At 42.9% G+C, this 22,129-nt stretch overlaps 1 protein-coding gene across 1 annotated transcript; it reads left to right on the forward strand.

The window, feature by feature from the left end:
• Positions 1-11,256: 11,256 nt before the first annotated feature.
• On the forward strand, positions 11,257-15,638 carry LOC147416930 (histone acetyltransferase HAC1-like). Its single transcript, XM_086507949.1, has 8 exons — positions 11,257-12,285; positions 12,537-12,839; positions 13,367-13,510; positions 14,386-14,528; positions 14,613-14,811; positions 15,069-15,178; positions 15,268-15,343; positions 15,435-15,638. The coding sequence occupies exons 1-8, from the start codon at positions 11,257-11,259 to the stop codon at positions 15,636-15,638; spliced, it is 2,208 nt and encodes a 735-aa protein (XP_086364075.1).
• Positions 15,639-22,129: the final 6,491 nt, after the last annotated feature.

Here is a 22,129-nt window from a genome sequence, read left to right on the forward strand (position 1 = left end):
GAAATAAATGTGACAAACACTGTTGCAAAGCATGACAGCTAGTGTCAGGAGACATCTACTTCTTGAAGAATACAATGGACTCAGCTCTTCTTACAGCATCTGATGGACATGCACTGAGTGACTGGATTATGGACTCAGGGACATCACTTCATGTGTCTCCAAACAAGGAGTGGTTTACCTCTTATGTGACCACTAAAGATCATGTTCGGCTAGGCAATGGGCAGACATGTGAGATCTTAGGTGTTGGAGATGTTCAATTGAAGTTTCATAATGGCTCTTCTTTCACGCTGAAGAATGTGAGACATGTTCCCGCAATTACAAAGAGCTTGATCAGCACAAGTTTACCTGATGATGCTGGCTACATCACCACTTTTGGACTGAACATGTGGAAGATATCCAAGGGTTCTATGACAGTAGCACATGGAGTAAAGTCTGGAGGACTTTACATGATTCATGTATCAAATGTCTCTAAAAATGTAATCAATGTAACCGAGCAGCCGAACGTTCCTTTGTGGCATAGCCGGTTAGGACATATGTCCAGGAAGGGAATGGAAATCTTGTCTCGTTCCGGTTATTTGCCTAGCTTTTCCTTTAATGATTTTGAATTCTGTGAACATTGTCTGTATGGTAAGCAAACACAGCAGCCACATAAGCATAGAAGCAGTAGAAGAGATACACAGTTGGCACTTGTTCATAGTGATTTGTGTGGACCTATGCCTGACCTATCTCTAGGTGGAGCTTCTTACTTTATGACATTTATAGATGATTACTCGAGGAAAGTATGGGTTTACTTTCTCAAGCACAAGGATGAAGCGTTTAGTGTTTTCAAAACGTTTGTGACACTTGTGGAGAATCAAAGTGGCAAGAAGCTTAAATGCTTACGCACTGACAATGGTGGAGAGTATGTTTCAAAGGCCTTTCATGACTTTTGTGAGTCAAAAGGTATAAAACGTGAACTTATTGCTCCTTACAATCCTCCTCAAAATGGTGTTGCTGAGAGGATGAATAAGACCATACAAGAGAAGGTCAGAAGTATGTTGTCTAATGCACAGTTGCCAAATGGGTTTTGGGCTGAAGCTGTATCAACAGATGTTCATCTTATAAATAGATCTCCTAGAAAGTCTTTGCAGAAGGATTCAGTTCCAGAGATGGTATGGTCACGCAAAATGCCCTCATACAAGCATCTTAGAGTCTTTGGCTGTGAGGCATATACTCACGTTCCAAAGGAATTTAGGAAAAACTTGAGCCAAAGAGTAGAAAGTGCATCTTTCTAGGCTATGGTAATTCTGGTGAGATGGGGTATAGACTTTGGGATCCCGAATCCAGAAAGGTTATGCGCAACAATGATGTTCACTTTAATGAATCCAAATATCATTCTAAACCAGAGAGGGTTGAGGAGATTAGAAGAGTTGTCTTCCAAGAAGATGGACCTGCACGTGCAAGACAAAATGTCACGGCTCAAGAGGAGCAAGGATAGGATAGATTGGAACCACAGGTTGTGGCTGAGCCTGATCCACCTATTTTGCGTAGATATAAACGTATCACGCGACCTCCTGATTGGTTGTTCCATCTATGAACTATTTCATGTTGACTGATTGCAATGAGCCTTCATGTTACAAGGAAGGAGTGCAAATGAAGTACTCCGGGAACTGGCAATTGGCCATGAAGTCAGAGATGACAGCTCTGCATAAAAACCAGACATGGAAGCTAGTTAAATTACCACAGGGAAAAAAGGCTCTACCTTGTAAATGGGTTTATAGGTATAAGATCACCGCTCATGATAGTCAGCCAAAGCACAAAGCAAGGCTTGTTGCCAAGGGCTTTAAGCAAGAACAAGGCATTGACTTTGATGAAGTCTTCTCTCCGGTGGTCAAGATGACTACATTGAGATGCTTTCTTGCATTGGTTGACATATTAGATTTGGTGTTGACCCAAATGGATGTCAAGACAGCGTTCTTGCATGGTGATTTAGATGTGGAAATTTACATGCAGCAGCCAGAAGGGTTTGTTGAGAAAGGCAAGGAAGATTTGGTATGCCAGTTGTTAAAGAGTCTTTATGGCTTAAAACAATCACCGAGGGCATGGTACCATGAATTCCACAAGTTTATGATTTCTCAAGGCTACAAACGTAGGGAGTTCGATCACTGTCTATATAAAAAGAAGGCTAAGGATGGTAGTTGGCTGATCCTTATTTTGTATGTGGATGACATGTTGATTGCTGGCAAGCACTTGGAAGAAATTTCAGCTTTGAAGTCAAAGATGGCAAAATCGTGTGACATGAAAGACATGGGTGAGGCAAGTCATATACTTGGTATGCGCATTGAGAGAGACAAATCAAAGAAATTGATTTGGTTATCTCAAACAGAGCATATTGACAAGGTTTTGCAACGTTTCAATATGGAGAAGGGAAAGGCATTGAGTGTTCCATTGCCACTAATAGCCAACTTTCAAAAATCAAAGAGAAAAAAAAGAAAAAAACTTATTTTCCCCTCCCCACTCTCATTACCCTCCCGCCCGACGGGCATTCGATAGATACCACCCTCTCTCTCTCTCTCTCCCTCATTTTCCCTACATACCCCTCCCCCCCCCCCCCCCCCCCCCCCCCCCCCCACTCTCAAACCCCCCCGGCCATGCGGAAGCTTTTAAAAAACCCCCCCAACCCCTGTCTCAGGCTCCTTCAGTGTGAGCCGCATGGAAACCCCCCCCCCCCCCCCCCCCCCCCCCCCCCCCCCCCCCTGGCCCACTAATATTCCCTCCCCGACCCCTCCTCCCTCTTCCCCACCCGCTTGCCTCACCCTCCCTCGGCCTCATTCCCCCCCTCTTGGCCCACGGATATATTCCCTCACTCCCACCCATTGACTTGTTCCCCCCCCTCGTACTCAAGATCCCATGCAAGACAATGAACCCTCCCCCTCTCTCTCTCACCCACACATCTCCCCTACCCCACTCCACACCTCACCCCTCCCTCTCCTCTCTCTCTCTCTCTCTCTCTCTCTCTCTCTCTCTCTCTCTCTCTCTCTCTCTCTCTCTCTCTCTCTCTCTCTCTCTCTGTCTCTCTCTCTCTCTCTCTCTTATCCAAAGACTCACCCCTCCCTCTCCCTCACAATCTCTCTCTCTCTCTCAGCTCAGCGCGGACCTGCTCTCTCTCTCACCCGGGCGCTTAGGCCATGCAAAGGAAAATCCTCTCTCTCTCTCCTTCTCATGGAGAGTGTCAATAGGACCACCCTCTCTCTCTCTCTCTCTCTCTCTCTCTCTCTCTCTCTCTCTCTCTCTCTCTCTCTCTCTCTCTCTCTCTCTCTCTCTCTCTCTCTCTCTCTCTCTCTCTCTCTCTCACACCATACACACACACACACACACAATCACCCCCCCCCCTCCCCTCTCTCCCCTTCAGCGTTGTGCGCTCAAGTCCGCAGGCCCACCCACACACCCACCCGAGCGCTCACGCACCATACACACACACACACCATACCACAACACATACATACATATACACACACACACACCGCACACACACTCTCTCGACCCCAACCCTCATTTCCCCCCCAGTGGCCTCGCGCACTAGAAGGCAGCCGCCGACCATTTGCCATCAACAAGAAAAAAAAACAACATATATATATATATATATATATATATATTATATATAAAGCCCCCCTTCCCATGCACATTTTCGCACACACATACATATACAATACACACACACACACCCGTCCTCATGCACGAATACATACACACACACGCCTATACGCACCACACCACAGATACGAAGGAGGAGAAAAGACTACGACATCGACGAATAAAGAAGAAGGATCCAAAGCACGCACCGCCAACAACAAAAAGAGAAAATGCGCCGAAGGCATGCCTCGGCCGACTCCGAAAAGAAGTACGCTCGACACCGACGCACCAGTAGCTCACCATTTGCCGGCAACACGCAACCACGATGCCATCCCAGTAATTTATAGGTTATTTTTATCATTATCGTCAGTTTTCACCCGAGCCATTGTAAATTTCTATTTTTTGTAAATATCCTCTCTCTAGGTGATGGTCACAAAGGCCCACCTAGAGGTTCACATATTTTAATAACCTCCCAAAACAATGCAAGGGTCAACCACACTGGGCCCACCACTTGCTTTGTCTCCCCGATTAAGCTTACCCTAACCACACTAGGATTACCATAATACAAGCAGCCAACACCTATAAATTGGCACTGAGAAGTCACTATCGGGGGGGGGGGCAATTCATGAGGAGCCAAGCATTTGGTAGAGTGTAGTGGGAGGGATTGACATCATCACCATCACGGGGAGGGCGCGTGTATGTTGGGTTTGCCTTAGGAATTGCACCATGCGAAGGGAACCACATCCATCTCTCAACTCCAATGGTCGATGCACACACGTATGCACACTCTTGGTAGTGAGTATTCACAATCATTGAGTCGTCTTAGAGAACGCACCAAGTAGGTTGCACCACCTCCTCTCCCTACCTCTCTACCACCACGGCATGTCACTTTGTAAATATTGCAGAAATAATTCACCCTCACACCCCCGAGGGTTTTCATCATTTGCAAATCTCTCTCTCTCTCTCTCTCTCTCTCTCTCTCTCTCTCTCTCTCTCTCGGTGTGTAGGTTTGCGGTGTTCATATCATCGCGGTCTTGCGTCCTAGCCGCTCAAAGCTAGGTGGTGCCCCCTATTCACTTTACCGTGGCAGGCTCGAGGCGCGCCATTCGGCCCCCGGTGTTTTAGAGGTCATCGGGGTTCGGGGTCCGCTTTGCATCCATCACCACCATATGGGAAACTTAGCAAACAAGATTGTCCTGTGTCTGAGGAAGAACAGGCTGGAATGGATAATATTCCATATGCGTCTGCAGTGGGTAGTTTGATGTATGCAATGATTGCTACTCGCCCCGACATTGCATTTGTAGTGGGAGTAGTAAGTCGATACATGTCAAACCTAGGCAAGAAACATTGGGAGGCAGTGAAAGGAATATTGAGATACCTGAAAGCTACAAAGAGTATGCGTATATGCTATGGGATTCAAGAGCTAAGTGTAAAGGGATTTACAGACTCAGATTATGCAGGTGACTTAGACAACCGAAGGTCTACGTCAGGGTATGTCTTTACATTGGATGGTGGAGCAGTATCATGGTGTTCTAGATTACAAGATTGTGTTACTCAGTCTACTACAGAGGCTAAATATGTTGCAGCATCAAAGGCATGCAAAGAATCAATTTGGAAGGCATCAGAGGCCTAATTTTCTTTAAAAATGAAAAAATTTCAAGTGTTTCTAAGTGGCACGTTCGTTTTGCCTAGAAAGATCAATGCGTGCGATCTCGGCCAAAAATAGTAAGTTTCATATGTGGGCATAATAAATGCATCGAGTATGCTTGCCAAGTGGAAAAATGAGGTTCAAGATTAAATTTAAGCGTAATGGGATTTTTCCACCATTTTAGGGATGCATCCCAAGTTTGGGCATTTTATAGGCAAAAAGGCCATTTTTTGGGCTAAAAATGGCCAAAAAGGTCATAAAATAGTTAAAAATGCAACATCACTCACAATTCCATGACTATGATAGATGAAGGAACATTTTAGATGTACAATATCAGCACTTTGAGCTCTTCTATGAAGGGATACAAAGACTAAACCTATGGTCTCCTAGTGTGGTCCCGTGATGTTCCAACCCTGTATTTGAGGCTGTGAGGCCACCAAGAGGGGTTTTTCCTCTTCAAATACTTACTTGGGATTTTGTAATGAAGATGTAAAGCTTCCATGAAATGTCTACGACTGACAATTTAAGCTTTTGTTTAGGATTTTTAGCAAGGCAAAAGAGCACTGTAACTATGCAATTCGCAGCAAGTATATACCAAATCATCACACACATAAGAGTATTGAGTTGATCTTGGCTCTTTTTCAAAGTCAAGCTTTCATGGATGGAGTCTTGTTCTTTTTGAGTGTGTTTCTAGCTTCAAATCTTCTTCGACTTGCTTGATTTTGCTACAAAATCTCACACTGAGAGGTCTGATGATTTCCTAGCCGCATTGTGCACTGCTTAACAATGGTGCCTATTTTTGAGTGACCCCTCCATCCTGCCACTAAGTGCACCTCTTTAGGTTGTAGCCAGATCCACAAAACCAGACATGGAAGCTAGTTAAATTGCCACAGGGCAAAAAGGCTCTACCTTGTAAATGGGTTTACAGGTATAAGATCACCACTCATGATAGTCAGCCAAAGTACAAAGCAAGGCTTGTTGCCAAGGGCTTTAAGCAAGAACAAGGCATTGACGTTGATGAAGTCTTCTCTCCGGTGGTCAAGATGACTACATTGAGATTCTTTCTTGCATTGGTTGCCATATTAGATTTGGTGTTGCACCAAATGGATGTCAAGACAGCGTTCTTGCATGGTGATTTAGATGTGGAAATTTACATGGAACAGCCAGAAGGGTTTGTTGAGAAAGGCAATGAATATTGGGTATGCCAGTTGTTAAAGAGTCTTTATGGCTTAAAATAATCACCGAGGGCATGGTACCATAAATTCCACAAGTTTATGCTTTCTCAAGGCTACAAACGTAGTGAGTTCGATCACTGTCTATATACAAAGAAGGCTAAGGATGGTAGTTGGCTGATCCTTATTTTGTATGTGGATGACATGTTGATTGCTGGCAAGCACTTGGAAGAAATTTCAGCTTTGAAGTCAAAGATGGCAAAATCGTTTGACATGAAAGACATGGGTGAGGCAAGTCATATACTTGGTATGCGCATTGAGAGAGACAGATCAAAGAAGTTGATTTGGTTATCTCAAACAGAGTATATTGACAAGGTTTTGCATCGTTTCAATATGGAGAAGGGAAAGGCATTGAGTGTTCCATTGCCACCATATGTGAAACTTAGCAAACAAGATTGTCCTGTGTCTGAGGTAGAACAGGCTGAAATGGATAAGATTCCATATGTGTCTGCAGTGGGTAGTTTGATGTATGCAATGATTTCTACTCGCCGAGACATTGCATTTGCAGTGGGAGTAGTAAGTCGATACATGTCAAACCCAGGCAAGAAACATTGGGAGGCAGTGAAAGGAATATTGAGATATCTGAAAGCTACAAAGAGTATGCGCATATGCTATGGGAGTCAGGAGCTAAGTGTAAAGGGTTTTACAGACTCAGATTATGCAGGTGACTTCGACAAACGAAGGTCTACGTCAGGGTATGTCTTTACATTGGCTGGTAGAGCAGTATCATGGCGTTCTAGATTACAAGATTGTGTTACTCAGTCTACTACAGAGGCTGAATATGTTGCAGCATCAGAGGCATGCAAAGAATCAATTTGGCTTTATCGACTAGTAACAAATTTGGGAATCAAATAAGAGATGCCTGTGTTATATTGTGATAGTCAAATTGCTATACAATTGGCTCGCAATCCAGTTTATCACTCAAAGACAAAGCATGTGGATGTGAAGTATCATTTCATCAGGGAAATGCTCGAGGATAAGAAACTTTAGCTTGTCAAAGTTCACACCACAGAAAATCCTGTTGATCTACTTACAAAAGGACTTCCCTCAGAGAGCTTTGCGCATTTTCGCAAGCAGTTAGGTGTAGGGTAGTACATCAGTTCTCTACATCTCTTGTATATTAGCTTGTATAGTAGCTTCTCTCACACTTAAAGTACCAGATTGGACATTAAGTGGGAGGTTATTGGGGTATAAAGCCCAATGTGGTCGCCAAGGTAAGTGGGCGGGCCTCCAGGTATGTACACATATTCTTTTGTAAAAACCTAATAAGAACTCACTATGCTCTACACATTACAGTAGAGCGAGTTCACCATATGGTCGTGCTCTTCTTCTCGCACTCTCTCTCGCGTTGCACTTCCGCTCGTTCTCCTTCAAAAAGGTCATAAAATGGTTAAAAATGTAGCATCACTCACAATTCCATGACTATGATAGATGAACATTTTAGATGTACAATATCAGCACTTTGAGCTCTTCTATGAAGGGATACAAAGACTAAACCTATGGTCTCCTAGTGCGGTCCCGTGATGTTCCAACCCTGTATTTGAGGCTGTGAGGCCACCAATAAGGGTTTTTCCTCTTCAAATACTTACTTGGGATTTTGTAATGAAGCTGTAAAGCTTCCATGAAATGTCTGTGACTGACAATTTAAGCATTTTTTTAAGGGTTTTTAGCAAGGCAAAAGAGCATTGTAACTATGCAATTTGCAGCAAGTATATACCAAATCATCACACACACAAGAGTATTGAGTTGATCTTGGCTCTTTTTCAAAGTTAAGCTTTAATGGCTGGAGTCTTGTTCTTTTTGAGTGTGTTTCTAGCTTCAAATCTTCTTCGACTTTCTTGATTTTGCTACAAACTCTCACACTCAGAGGTCTGACGCTTTCCTAGCCGCGTTGTGCATTGCTTGACAATGGTGCCTATTTTTGAGTGACCCCTCCATCCTGCCACTAAGTGCACCTCTTTAAGTTGTAGCGAGATCCACAAAAAGCTACCTCCCCCCTGCCATTTCATGTGTGCATGACCTCCTATCTCATAGAATGGTTTGTCAATCTCATCTTACCTCTTACCCCCTCAAGTTTGGTTGTTATCTCATCAAATTAATACCTTGTCAATCCCATCTTTGCCTTTATGCTCTCCCATGTAGGGGGAACCTAGCTTTTCCAAATCTAACTACACCTCAAAACGGTGTACTCCGCGGAGGGAGGATGGGGGTAAGGGCACGCGGGGTGCAATTATTAATCATTGATAACTATGACTATTGCACATTATTCTAAATAAAGAGCCAAGTAGCAAGCCTATACATGGCCACTTGCAAAAAAATGGGCCTAGAACGCTGCCATTAGAAGTTGAGCAACATCCACCAACCAGCTCATATAAATATAAATAAATATAAATATAAATATATATATATATATATATATATATATATATATATATATATATATATATATATATATAGAGAGAGAGAGAGAGAGAGAGAGAGTTTCATTGTAGTATCGTTGAGTAGATTCCTTGTGCAAGCTAACAGGACAGCTTGGGCTAGTTGCTAGCGGCTAGACTTTTGCCATGCAACAAAAGTGTAGGTGATGTAGGGCTTTCTTTCAAGACGGGGACGGTAGCCTTTTGCAACTATGCCAATTTTGGCATAGTTACAAAAGGCATGCTTAGTAGAACTTAAGATAGTTTCACATGGATGGGGGTTCTACCCCCTCCTTCCTCACCTATCGTGGCTCGACATAATAAAAGAAGGAAACATGAGTCCTTGGTGAGCTGGGTTGCGCTTCAAAAATTCGATGTAGAGGATTGGGTTCTCGAGCTAACCAAAATAGACAGAGTTGGGGAATGAAGCCAGTGCTTGCTGAGCTCAGCATGTTGGGGTTGCACTACACCCGTGTAGATGCGCCCTTAGCTAGCTCAGCAAAACAGGTAGTGTTGGGAAAGGAGGGAAGTGTTTGCTGAGCTTAGCATGTTGGAGTTGCACTATATCCATGCAGATGCGCCCTTAGCTAGCTCAGTTGTGTCTGCACAACCACAAAGGATTCTCTGTAATCTCGTCAAGTTATTGTTGATTGTGTCTCACATGACCATGACCTAAATAAAAAATAGTCACCACTCCTCGTTTGGATACCTCTTTAGTATGCTCTAAAATCAATTGATCCACTTGTGAGTCCCAAGGTCATGTAGAAAAGTCAAACGCATATACATGATGTGTCCCATCTCGTTGCCATTTGCCATTAGCTTCCAGTGGGTAGTCACGGGGTTGAGTTTGCATTCATCCTTTGGTGAGTTTGCATTTTATCCATCATTGTTGATAGAAAACCCTTGCGTTAAAACACACAGCAATGTGTGTGTGTGTGGGGGGGGGGGGGGGGGGGGGGTAAGAGGTAAGAGTAGATTGACAAGACATCTGTTGAGAACGCAGGTCACACGCATGCAAAGTGGGAGGAAGGAGACAAGGAAGCACCTACACGAGGGGCGATAGCTATTTTGAGTGGCCCTCCTCCTTGCACTAAATGCATCTCTTTACAATATAGTTAGATTTGCAAAACAAACCTTCCTAGTCCCCTGCATTTCATGTGTGCCTGACTTGGTGTTTCATCAATTGCATTCTCAATCCCATCTTACCCCCTTGTGTGTGGCTCTTACGTCTTATTCAAATGTCTTGCCAATCCCATCTGCCCTCTTCCAGGGGCGTCCACAAAGTAAAATTTCCTTACATCACCCCTTATACCCCTATTGTACACATGAATCTGTAAATTCACAAGAAATTAAAATCCCTTCGATTGAATTAGGCACGTGCTATGCTACATATACTTTAGTGAACTCCTCGGGGACCTCTTTATGCCCTCCCATGTGGTCGGGGGACACCTATCTTTTGCAAATCTAAGGTGTCGTTAGTAGAGGAAGGAGGGGCAAGGGCGTGGTCACATGCAAAAGAGTTATCAGTAATCGATAACTACCTCTATTGCACTTTATTCTAAATTAAAAGCGGACTACTCATGAGCCATTCGATGGTCACACAAAAAAAAATGCGCCTAGGACATGATTGATACAAAACCTAGTGAGGAAACTAATGATTTTGATTGTAGAGGATGAAGTCAAGATGCTAAATATTACCCAAGGCAATATCTAAGTTAAGTCTCTTTACATACAACATAATCAAGGTGTTCTTTTATATCTAAATTAGTGGTGTTCTTAATTGTGTCTTGTTTTTGGCAGGCCTCGTGATTTTATCACCTTTTTGAGTTGCAGTAAGAAAGGGATTGTATTCTCAGAAATGTGTTAATATTTGGAAATTGAAATGTTCACCAGCTGTGAGTCCCGAATAAACCGACTCCAGAAAAGTCAAACGTATATAAATGATGTGTCTTCCAGCTCACTGTCATCTGGCATTATCTTTCCAGGTGGCAGTCGCGCAGTTTGTTCGCTTCATCCTTTGGTGAGTCTCGATCCATCAATGCTAGAAAACTTGCGTTAAACACAGCAATTTGTGTTGGGGATGATCGAGTGAGAGAGAGAGAGAGAGAGATCAGCGCGATAGAGATCAGACTGCGACAAATTAGCAAACGCTAATATGTCGCAGTCTCTCTCTCTCTCTCTCTCTCTCCCCCCCCCCCATGTCATCACGTACACAACACTACCACACAAAAATCGGCACGTGCTTATAGTCGGCATTGTCAGGACATGTACTAATTGATTGCAATATTTTACAACATGCATGTAGGTCTTCTGCAGAGAGAGGAAAGCGTAAGAAACGCTAGTGAATATGGTCGGAGTGGGCAAGAATATGGATTTATTGCGGTCCATCATGAGGCGTAAATATGGTTTTTGTCCAGACGAATATGAATCGAGTACAGAGGAGATCATGCTGAGCCCAGGTAGCCCTAGCTGCTATTCGCCCGTGGCTGATCCTGCAATTTTAAAGGCAGGCTGTAACTTGGAATGTGATGTGTCCGAAGAGCGCGTGGTCAGGAGAAAGAGGAACCGTGTAGGATCTGCAAGTGAAGCAGTGCAGGTGGTAGCAAATCATGAGGAAACCATGAAAGAGAAGCTCAAGCAAGCAGGATCAATTATGATTGCGGAAGATCAGCGCCATGTCGAGCTGGAGAGTAGTGGAGCTGCCATTGATGTAAAGAAAGGTCCGGAAGGAGCGAGAACGTTAGAGATACGTTGCAAAACAGCTGGAACCGGGAAGGGCGCAGAAGCCACAGGGAGTATGTGTGCAGCGACCAATGTGATGACAAATGAGGAAACAGTGTATCAGCGCGCTTCTCTAATGGAGTACATGCGACTCGAGCACATGCAGAAGCACTTGGCGCTTGCGCGACCCAAGGGTGACCCTCGGAAAACGTGCCCCTCAATATTATATTTGATTCAAGATAAAATCTGCTCTGTGTGCGGCGAGGAAGACTTGCAGTTTTCACCACCACCAATGTTCTGCGAAGAATGCAGGAATGAGGTAAGGATGGGCATTGATGAGTACTATATCACAGGCAAGGCTGATGTGAATATAAGTATCAATACAAGCAGGCGCTTAGGCAATCGGTCCAGAAAAGCCAGTACAAGTGTAGCATCGTCCGCATTGCCAGTTACTGCTGATAAGGAAGTTGATGAAGGAAAACTTGTCAGTGATAAGAATAATATTGCGGCACCGCAGATAGTTCTGTGCAAGCCATGTTTCCAGGAAGTTGGTAAGAATGAGATTGTGGAAGTCGGAGTCACTGGCCTTCAGCTTCACACGGGCCAGTTTCAATATTGTGGGCCAGAGGTCGAGATAACAGTTCATCAGGAAGCGGTACATGCGTATATAATACTGTCTTTAAATGTATTTAATCTGTACTAATTAAGGTCATGATCCTGCATTAATTAAGCTGAGTTCCACTCCACAGTCCACTGTTTTGTTTTATGCATTTTGATCTGCTACTTAAAATAAAATATATAGATATGCTGATCATGAACTAGCGAGAGCTGTTTTTGTGCATGCAGTGGGTAAAATGCGACACCTGTGTCTTCTGGCAGCATCAGATTTGTGTTCTGTTTAATCAGGAGTTGAACGTGGGTGACAAAACTCTTTACAATTGCCCTGACTGCTGCGTTCAGCTGAAGAGCAGCACCGAGCAACGGCCTGCAGCTGTCGGCGGCGGATCAGAGAGTGTGATCCAGACAGATGAGCAGGATATTCCGGCCGACACGACTGGGAATATTATGCAATATTATAAATGGCGTGCTAAATCATTGCCAACCACATCCCTGAGTGATCACATTGAGAATCGCCTGGCTTCTCGACTTACGCAGGAGCGAGCTGAGCGTGCAGCAGCCGCCGTCCGATCATCCTCTGATCCTCTTCAAGTAACTCCACTCCATTATATAAACTGTTTGCCGGTTTTAACTCCGCATATTATAGCTAATTAATTGTAGATGAGCACAAACGTCGTACAGCATTCCAACTTAATTTTAACGTGTATATAGCTCTCGACTCTAGAGACTTGCTTGATAATTAGGTTTCTGCAAATATCTCACAAGAAGATTTAGACTTAGCAATTTTCTCATGTAGGAAAACAGAGTCTTTTTCAAGTGTTTTTCATACAATGCATAACATCATGAGCTTCTGCTCGAGAGGCACCGTATACCTAGCTAGGTACGATTGGGGGCAGGGGACCACCGGGCCGGTGGTCCCTCCCTCCAATCATATCTAGCTAGGTATGCGGTGCCTCCCTGACAGAAGCTCGTGCTGTTGAGGTAAGTCACAATGTGGGAATTCGTGATGTTGAGGTAATTAAGTCACAATGTAGGATAAGTCACTATATGGTCTTGTCCGTTATACAATTAATATCTAATTTGTACCAACTTTGCTCTAATGTACATATTATATGCAGGTCCCCTCTGCAGAGGGCCTTGTCGTCCGTGTCGTCTCATCCATAGAAAAGATAGCCAAATTCAGCCCCAGGTTTTCTCAGGTTGTTCAGTCTCACGTTAACAATATTGACCAAATGCCAAAGCAACTACCTTACACGTCCAAGGTGAGCCATCTGCAGGAAAATCTTCCAAGTTCTATGCTCATTTTTCCATGAATGCCCTATCATTGATTAATTATACACCCCAGCTCATGTGCCTACGCGGTTTAAAAACTGCCATTTACAGATGGTGATGCTATTCCAAGACGTCGGCGGTGTTGATGTATGTCTGTTTGCCATGTATGTGCAAGAATATGGCAAAACAATACCTAGAAGCCATCCTAACCACAACATCTCTTACATAGCGTACCTAGATTCCATAAAGTACTTTGAACCAGCGAATGTTAGGACCGTGCATGGGGAGGCACTTCGGTCCTATGTATATCATGAAATCTTGGTAAGACATAATCTCCTTTATCATTTGAAATGTTGAAACTTTGCAAAAGTGTGTCTGTATGCTCCTAAAAAATGAGACTCCTTAAGATCATAACTTGCGATTTGTGAGTTACTCTTTACTTCATCTTTACTTTGAGATGCAGAAGCCAAATGTGGTTAGATCTTAATGAAAAAGATGTAAACTTATTGGCCTTCGCTTAATATTGCACACATTACATGCTTAGGGGATTTCATATGAATGAAATTTTTTAACAGATCTTTTCCATGTGGTTCCACAAGATAATTTAGAAATTTTCTCATGTAGGAAATTCGAGTCTTTTGCAAAAAAATTTATACAATGCATAACATCATGTGCTTCTGCTCGAGAGGCGCCTCATACCTAGCTAGGTACGAGGGAACCACCGGTCCCCTGCGGTCCCTTGCTCCTAATCGTACCTAGCTAGGTATGGGGTGCCTCCCTCACAGAAGCTCATGATGTTGAGGTCATGAGTCACAATGTGGGAATTATTGTGAGAATTTGTCCAAAACTTCTTGTGAATTCATAGATTGGCTATCTGGAGCATGCAAAACAACGGGGATTTAAAGAATGTTATATATGGGCCAGCCCTCCTAAGAAAGGAGACAGCTACATATTTTACCGCCACCCTTCTACTCAGGCAACACCACAGCAAAAGAAGCTTTGCACATGGTACGTCTTAAAAACCTCTCTCTCTCTCTCTCTCTCTCTCTCATGAGTCAACAAAGGAGCATATTAATTTTGATTGTTTCGCAGGTACCATAGTATGATTAAGAAGGCTAAAGAAGAGGGTATCGTTGTTGAACACTGTAGTCTCTTTCAGCGCTACTCTACGCTCAAGGGAATTAAAGACATCGTAAAGCTTCCATACTTTGCTGGGGACTTTATATCACAGACCATTGACGTCTTACTCTACGAGAAAGTCTATAAAAGAGCCGATCAACTTATGGATGCGGTAAGTCACAATACCATTAAAATGGGGGGCTCGAATCTCGCCCAAGTTTTCGCACTACCTTGAATTTGAATACATCGGCATTGGATTTATATAAATCCTCAAAATCATAATTAGATATGACATTAGCATTTCCTATCATGACCATAAATAAAAGTTCTCAAAATATTTGATGCATACATTTAAATAACGCATTTTGTACAAAAGCTATTTAATCTCGATTCAATTCAGTAACTCTACCTATGCAATCAACTTTGCAGTTAAAAAGGAATATTAAGCATGAAAATGAAGCTATTATGGTTCTTCAGCTCAACCGGAATTCCTCTCAATCCGCACGTGATTGCATCGACATCTCTTGCCAACACAATGGGTAAGGAAAAAGTAGGTTTGTGTTAGAGAATTTTCCTAAAGTTCACTTGATGTATGTAGAGACTTAATTTTAATGGATTTCTGGTGTAGCTACTATGATCATTCAAAGCAAGAGGAATGCCATTCTTTTCGGGAGGGAGTCGAGGACAATAGCGCATTATGGATGGTAAAGCACACGTATTTATTTAAACTCTTTTGAAAAATTTGATAGCATTTGTTATTTTACACGGCCTCATTTTCTTTGGATGCTCTTGTAGGGGAATCCAAATCAACCCCCATGTCATGAATCCAATCTTGACCGTATCATGAATGGAGGAGTCTTTGACGATAGGAATGATTTTTTGGGCCTTTGCCAATCGAACCATTATCAATTTGATAGTTTACGACGAGCAAAGCACTCGTCGATGATGATACTCTATCATCTTCACGACCAGAACTTGTCGAGTTCTTCAAGGAAGTAGCTCAAAAACAACACAAAAGAGCAAGAAAAGCTCCAAGAAAGTATAATTAGGAGAGTTCTCTCGACCTTTAAGTACTAAGGAAAACAATTTTGGTGGCTGAGGTAAACAATATTAATTTTTTGCACGTAAATGGAATTTTTTTAAATCTATCTTTAGAGAAATGTGTTTAGATTCATTCATTTTTAATTCTTGCATATGAAAATCCAAATTCTCAAAGTGAAGTTACAATTGGTAACTTTTTTGGCTTTGGATTCCTAATTATTACCAGAATTATCCATTGCACATGTAGAAAAAAATTATCAACAAAGAAATTGTTTATGATCAACAAAGAAATTCCCACTGCTTTTGCGAGTATTGGACACGTGATTCTATTGAAATGCAAATCATTTATGATCAAAAAGAAAATTCCGGGGTCCATTGACCAAACATAAAACTCTTTATGCGATACATGATGGCTTCAGAGAGTAGCATATAGTCAATCACACTATCCCCATTATGTCTTCTACATGTAAATCCATTGGTTCCACTCCACAAAGATACACCATTAGCAATGAGCATACCCGTGCTATTACACATGTGTAAAAGTAACTTTCCATAGTGATCCGGCTCTTTCTCATCCATTGAAGTACGATCATACAAGTGAACTTCCTCATACTCCCTTGAAATGTATGGCATATCAAATTGTTGAGTATCATGTTGCAATGTTTTTGTGCGAGCATTCATATCCCCAAATACAATAACATCACCTTCACCTTTGAAATAAGCAATGTCCTCTTCCAAATCAGAAAATGGTTGATCTCTATCCATGCAAGCATAAAAGGGAGAATCATGATGAGGAATGTAGCAACCGGCTACAAAAATGGGTGCTCTTTTTGGTGTCATAATTTTCAGCCATACATAACGTTTGTACTTGTCATCTTTCACAATTGATACAAAATCTTCCAATCCTTTCTTAACCATACATGCTAACCCTCCTTGTCCTCTTTGTTGCTTGAGATTCTTTGACCACATCAATGAATGTACATTGTAATCCTCCAAGCCGTTAATCCTTTGTGTATCATGCTCCCAAGTTTCAACAAGAAGTACAACATCGGCTTTGCTTGTTAGTTCATCAATGCCAACCCCCGCATTCCATGGGTATCCATTACAATTCCAAAAGAATATTTTCAATTGTAACTCGGTCTCATAGGTCACGCATCCCTATTTGCTTGAGAGACTTGCCTCCTCCTTGGGCACATTTTCTTCATGAGAGATTTCCTTGTTTTTATTATTATTTTCCTCATATGCCTTGTGACGCATATTTTGTTGCTTAATAGTGTGATCTTCACATACAAAACATTTTGTATTCCTCAAATAGATCCAACTATTATCAAGGATAATCTTTCGCTTGGTCTCATCCGGCATGGTGCATACAATTGGCCGTTCTCCCGAGCGAGGAGCTCCTTGCTTCCCCACTCTATGTGCTCCATAGACCATAACTCCGGACATGCCAAAGTGGGTTTTGAAGAAATCTTCAATAACAATGGCAAGAGAAGGAGGTGTCTCTAACTTCTCTTCGGGAATTCCACGAATAACAATGTTCTTGGAACGTCGCTCCCGTTCCTTCAACTCCTCCACATCCACATTCTCAACATTCTTTGTTTGAACCATAGCTTGCATGAGTGAGGAATTAGAAACCACATTGCTACCACATACATCAGCCCAAGACTTGTTTGTGCATACATTTTTCATGTCGCATACATCCTGGCTCATAGTGTCAAATTTCTCCTCTTTCAATACATGGTCATGCTCTACTTTGCTCATCCGCTCCTTCAAAGCATTCAAGTCCACAAGAGAGCGTTTACATTCCTTGACTTCCTCTTCAAGTTGCATCAAACGTGTTGTTTGCATCTCAAGTGTCCTCTTGAGATTCTCATTCGCAACCACAAGTACCCTTAGTGTGCCATTCTCCATTGCAAGTGCTCGTAAGTCTTCGCCTTGTTTGTTTACGGTCTCTTGCAATGATACCAAGTACGCCATGATCATGGTTTCCGATGTCGTTGGTTGGGTGGTTGTGTTGCTATCTCCACAACTAGGAGATTTTGGATCATTTTCCACAATGGTTGTGGACCTTGTTGAAGAAGAAGAACCCTTGCGAGTGCCGGAAGACATTGTATGTAAAATAGGAGATGAGAATCAATTTTGTTGAACGTGTTCACTTCGGAAATGCTGCTACAGAAACGCCTTCCATAACTCTGAAAATTTCTGTCTTTACATCAATGCGTAGAGGACTTCGTGCTCTTCGATTGAGGCTATAGATCACCCAAATCGGAGTTTGGATGAAGAAGTTATGATCAAAAGAGTGGATTGCTGTCTACTAGGTCAAAAAACGGCTGCACTGAGAGAGAGAGAGAGAGAGAGAGAGAGAGAGAGAGAGAGAGAGAGAGAGAGAAAAGTCTGTGTGGGTGTGTGTGTGTGTGTGTGAGAGAGAGAGAGAGAGAGAAGTCTGAGCGTGAGAGAGAGAGAGGGAGTGAGAGAGAGAGAAGTCTGAGAGTGAGAGAGAGAGAGGGAGTGAGAGAGAGAGAAGTCTCGCTATATTTTAATAGCATACCAAGCAGAGAAAATTGATTTAAAAAAAAGGATCTCAGTTTATTAAAAAAAAAAGAATCTCATTTTATACCGAGGCAAGTCTGAGCGTGAGAGAGAGAGAGAGAGAAGTCTGGCTATATTTTACGAGCATACCAAGTAGGGGGTAGGGGGTACCGGTTGGAGAAAAGTGATAAAAAAACGAATCTTGGTTTATACCGAGGAAAGTCCATTTAATGGGGGACAATCCAGACAGATGATTGCTTGCGTTGGCTCTTGGACCAGGATTTCTCGCACTGGTTGTTGAAGACGCAGGTGCAGATCACGAGGATTGCTTGTAGTGGCTCTTGAGGACACAGGCGCAGATCAAAATCACGTTTTACTATAAGGGTGACATTTCGTGGCAGGATACCGTCAGCATTGGGATGGTTACGAGGACAACTTCCAAATGTTGTCAGTCATGGTGCGTGATCGAATCTCATGACGCTTTTTTGGAGACTGAAAACTTTGATATATATGAATTAGAAGGCTCGAGTTGGGAGGAGGAATCTCTGAAAGAATGAATAAAGGTAAAGATGAGCCAGTAGGAACCTTGAAAAGTTGAAGTTTTACAAATATGCGTTGGACAACTCTCCCCAGTTGTATATCCCATTTGAAGCAACTCGTGTGATTTAGTGTGGAAGGTCCGCATGGAGAATTTGCAGAGCCTTGCATGCAATAAACAACACTTGCAATGCAAACATTGAGTCTTAGTGTTATGAGCAGCCTAGACGCACCGCGACGAGCACCTAGATGGCATAGGCAACAGAGGAAAGCCGTGATGGGAGAGCAGATAAGAGTCGTCTTTTGTGTGCCGTGCAAGCAGGAGCAAATGAGCGAGTGGGCGTGCTTGGTTTGTTGGTTATGGGGGATAGACGATTGGCTGGCTCCCTGCCTGACTGAGTTCGATTTTCCATTCTGCCTTTTAGAGGGTGGAGGAACTCCATTCCAAGGTTGTGACCCCTGGATGAGATTTGGGGGCATTTACGGAACAAATGAATGAAAGTACCAAGCTGCCAGTAGTAGGGGCTAGTATACAAACTCCCCTACCTGCTGGCACAAAATTTAAAAAAAAAAAACGAAACTGAAGTGATGCCTTTACAAGAAGGGTCCTAGGAACGAAGGCAGCAAATGGTTACGGCTGGTGGAGGCAACCATGAAACACCCGTGCAAAAAACGTAGATTGCTCTACATTCAAGAATTGAGCTAGCACGATTGTCGCGGCTGCAGTCTGCTGAGCCTGCACTTGTATTTTCTACAGGACACAGTCGGGCCTCGTAGGGCGCAAGAAGTGGCGTGCTAGTAGGATGATGACCTCAAGCAGCACGCAGAAGATGGGAGCAGGTAGTGTGCAGCATGCAGAAGGCAAGGAAGCCGTGCAAGCCGTGTTTTTTTAAAATCCCATGACGTGTGTCGATGTGAGATGACCTATTGGAGCTCAAGTGGTTACGACTTAGTATTTGAGCTGCCATAGGGGACGAGTTCGAATCTGTCCCTACAATTTTTAAAGGGGAAGCTATGGATGAAAGGGTGGGAACAGTGAGATTCGATATAGGAATCACTGAAGAAATGAATATAATAATGATGCTGCGAGGTAGTATGTGCCCACGATTGTAGAAAAATTAAATAAAGGCAGAATCTTTTGAAGATACCATTAGGGGGCACTGATTGGTTTTTATTCATAAAATAAAGAGCATCTTGGAAGATCCTCTAGAACCGGGGAGGCAGGAGGAGTTGAGTTCGCCCGTATTTCCCTCTCTTTCTATTGTGAGGCTTTGCAGGTCGAGGGAGGAGCGGGAGAGAGCTATAGGCGATGGAGGACTACAGATGACTACGAAAGGGTTGTAGGCTATGGAGGGTAGTGCAAGTCAACGAAGGCCATGCAAACACATGATACAAGAGAGAGAAGAGGAGCGCCGAGGCGAAGGAAAGTGAGAAAGGGGAAGAGGGACATGCCATGGATTGTGGAGAGCTCTGAGGGATAACGAAGAAGCTTCTTCTCGTGACCTTCATGGGCAACCACCATGCTCAAGAGCCGCTAGCGGTGGACACGACCGGCTTGTCTGCTTCCATCGCCATCGCCATCAAACGACAGTCCAATAGGCTCTTCCCCTGTTGTTCATGGCTGTGGACGCTAGGGGAGAAGCAGGGTGGCGAGGGTAGCTATAGAACAGGGCGACAAAGGCGCAGAGGAACATAGGCTGGCAGGTAGGGGCCAGGGGAATATTTCAATGTATTACTGGGATTCTTTTAAAAGAGAAACGAGTATGACCCATTGAAAAAAACAAAAACTTGAGGCATCTTTTTAAGATTCTCTCTTTTCTCATTGGCGGGGTGTGTCCATCTCTCTTGACAGCCGTTATCCAATCTCTCTAATTATCATTCTCTCTCAAGCGTGCATACGTAGAAGAAAGGGAAGTCCTTTTTTACGCATGCGATCACACTATGCGTTGTTTTCACCTAAATTAGGGGCCCCTGAGTTGCATACCGAACTGTTATGTGGTTTAAACTTTAGTCGATTGCATGCGAACTGACAGTCCGATGACCGCAGATGAAGTGAAGGCCTTTCTCTACATGCATTCACCAGATCCGAAGGGAAGGAAGGATTCTCTCTTTCTCTCTCTCTGTCTCTCTCTCTCTCTCTCTTTCTCTCTCTCTCTCTCACACACACACACACACACACACACACACACATGAGGATCCATTGGTGGCCCGTACCCTGCTTTTCCTCGGTCTCTTGTTGCAAAATTGGCTCGGATCTTTCTCTTGCTGGCCATTCAAGGCACAATAGAGATAGGAAGGAGAAGTAGAATTTCCTGACGGGTTGTAAGTGGGGGTGGGAATATTTTAAGGTAATGAATGTATTTTAGTTTCTACGAGTATGGCCCTACGCCACTATGAAAAAACTAAAACTATAACACTATAATTGTCAAACTAAAATCATCATCATCATCGTCAATGATGGAGGATGCCCGATGTTGGGCGTTGTTTGAGAAAGTATAATTCATGTTGGAGAGCAATGTCAATGTCCACCTTTGTAAATAATTGTAATGAGTGTCTTCCATATCGTGCTATAATAGTTTTGATGCTTTGTTGGAGCCTCCACCTCTATTGGGGTCACCCTCGTAGACATGGACGTCTAGCTCTCCCAAGCTTAGTGAGCAGGGCTCAAAAAATACATTTTTCCTAACAAATCAATATAAGGGGAAACTTGAAATTTTTCCAGTTTTTAGGTCAAAATTTGAAGGTTTTACCGGTAATTACACTAAAACTTGTGCAAATTTACCGGTTTTCTTAAAAGGCAAGCTCAAAATCTAAACGGGATTTTATAATTTCAGCCGGTTTGGTTCTAACACTATTAGTGGCTTTGTCTACTAATATACCTTTGGTATAAGTGGGCTTTGAAGTCTGCTATGAGGCCCGCAAAGCGGCACGACAATGTGGAATCTTGGCAGATAGACTTAATAAACTTGACAAGCTGCTAGTATGAATTTAGTATATTATGCGAGTAGGGGTTCTTAGGTTTTCTTTATTAAAAAATAGCCATAACCTTAGCATCCAAGACTCTAAGAAAGGGTTTTTTCAATGCAATAACAAAGTCTAACCACGATTGTAGTCGGTCCACAAATACAATAAAAATTTATTATTTGTAAACAGTAATTGTGATATCAACTTATTGTGTATGAGAGAGGATATGGGGGTAGAAAACCAACACACATCCTCATAATTTACTCATTGTATACACCTAAAATGCTCAAAGAATGAATTCAATTGTGTTGGAGGTCACTTTCAAGCATTTCAAGTACATCTCTAGCATCAATAGTTTAAGTGCACTTGAATCGCGTCCTATAGTATTCATTTAGTTTGAATTGACTACTATGCATTTC

The sequence above is a fragment of the Adiantum capillus-veneris genome, unplaced genomic scaffold (genome assembly GCF_014529385.1).
Source record: "Adiantum capillus-veneris isolate H3 unplaced genomic scaffold, ASM1452938v2 Hic_scaffold_349, whole genome shotgun sequence".
Classification (NCBI taxonomy): domain Eukaryota; kingdom Viridiplantae; phylum Streptophyta; class Polypodiopsida; order Polypodiales; family Pteridaceae; genus Adiantum; species Adiantum capillus-veneris.

Excerpts from the sequence above, each read along its gene's own strand:
- LOC147416930 (XM_086507949.1), top strand. The coding sequence starts at position 11,257 with ATGGTCGGAGTGGGCAAGAATATGGATTTATTGCGGTCCATCATGAGG. Across the intron at positions 13,511-14,385 it reads AACTACCTTACACGTCCAAG|ATTGGCTATCTGGAGCATGC; the intron begins GTGAGCCATCTG and ends GTGAATTCATAG. Across the intron at positions 14,529-14,612 it reads CAAAAGAAGCTTTGCACATG|GTACCATAGTATGATTAAGA; the intron begins GTACGTCTTAAA and ends ATTGTTTCGCAG.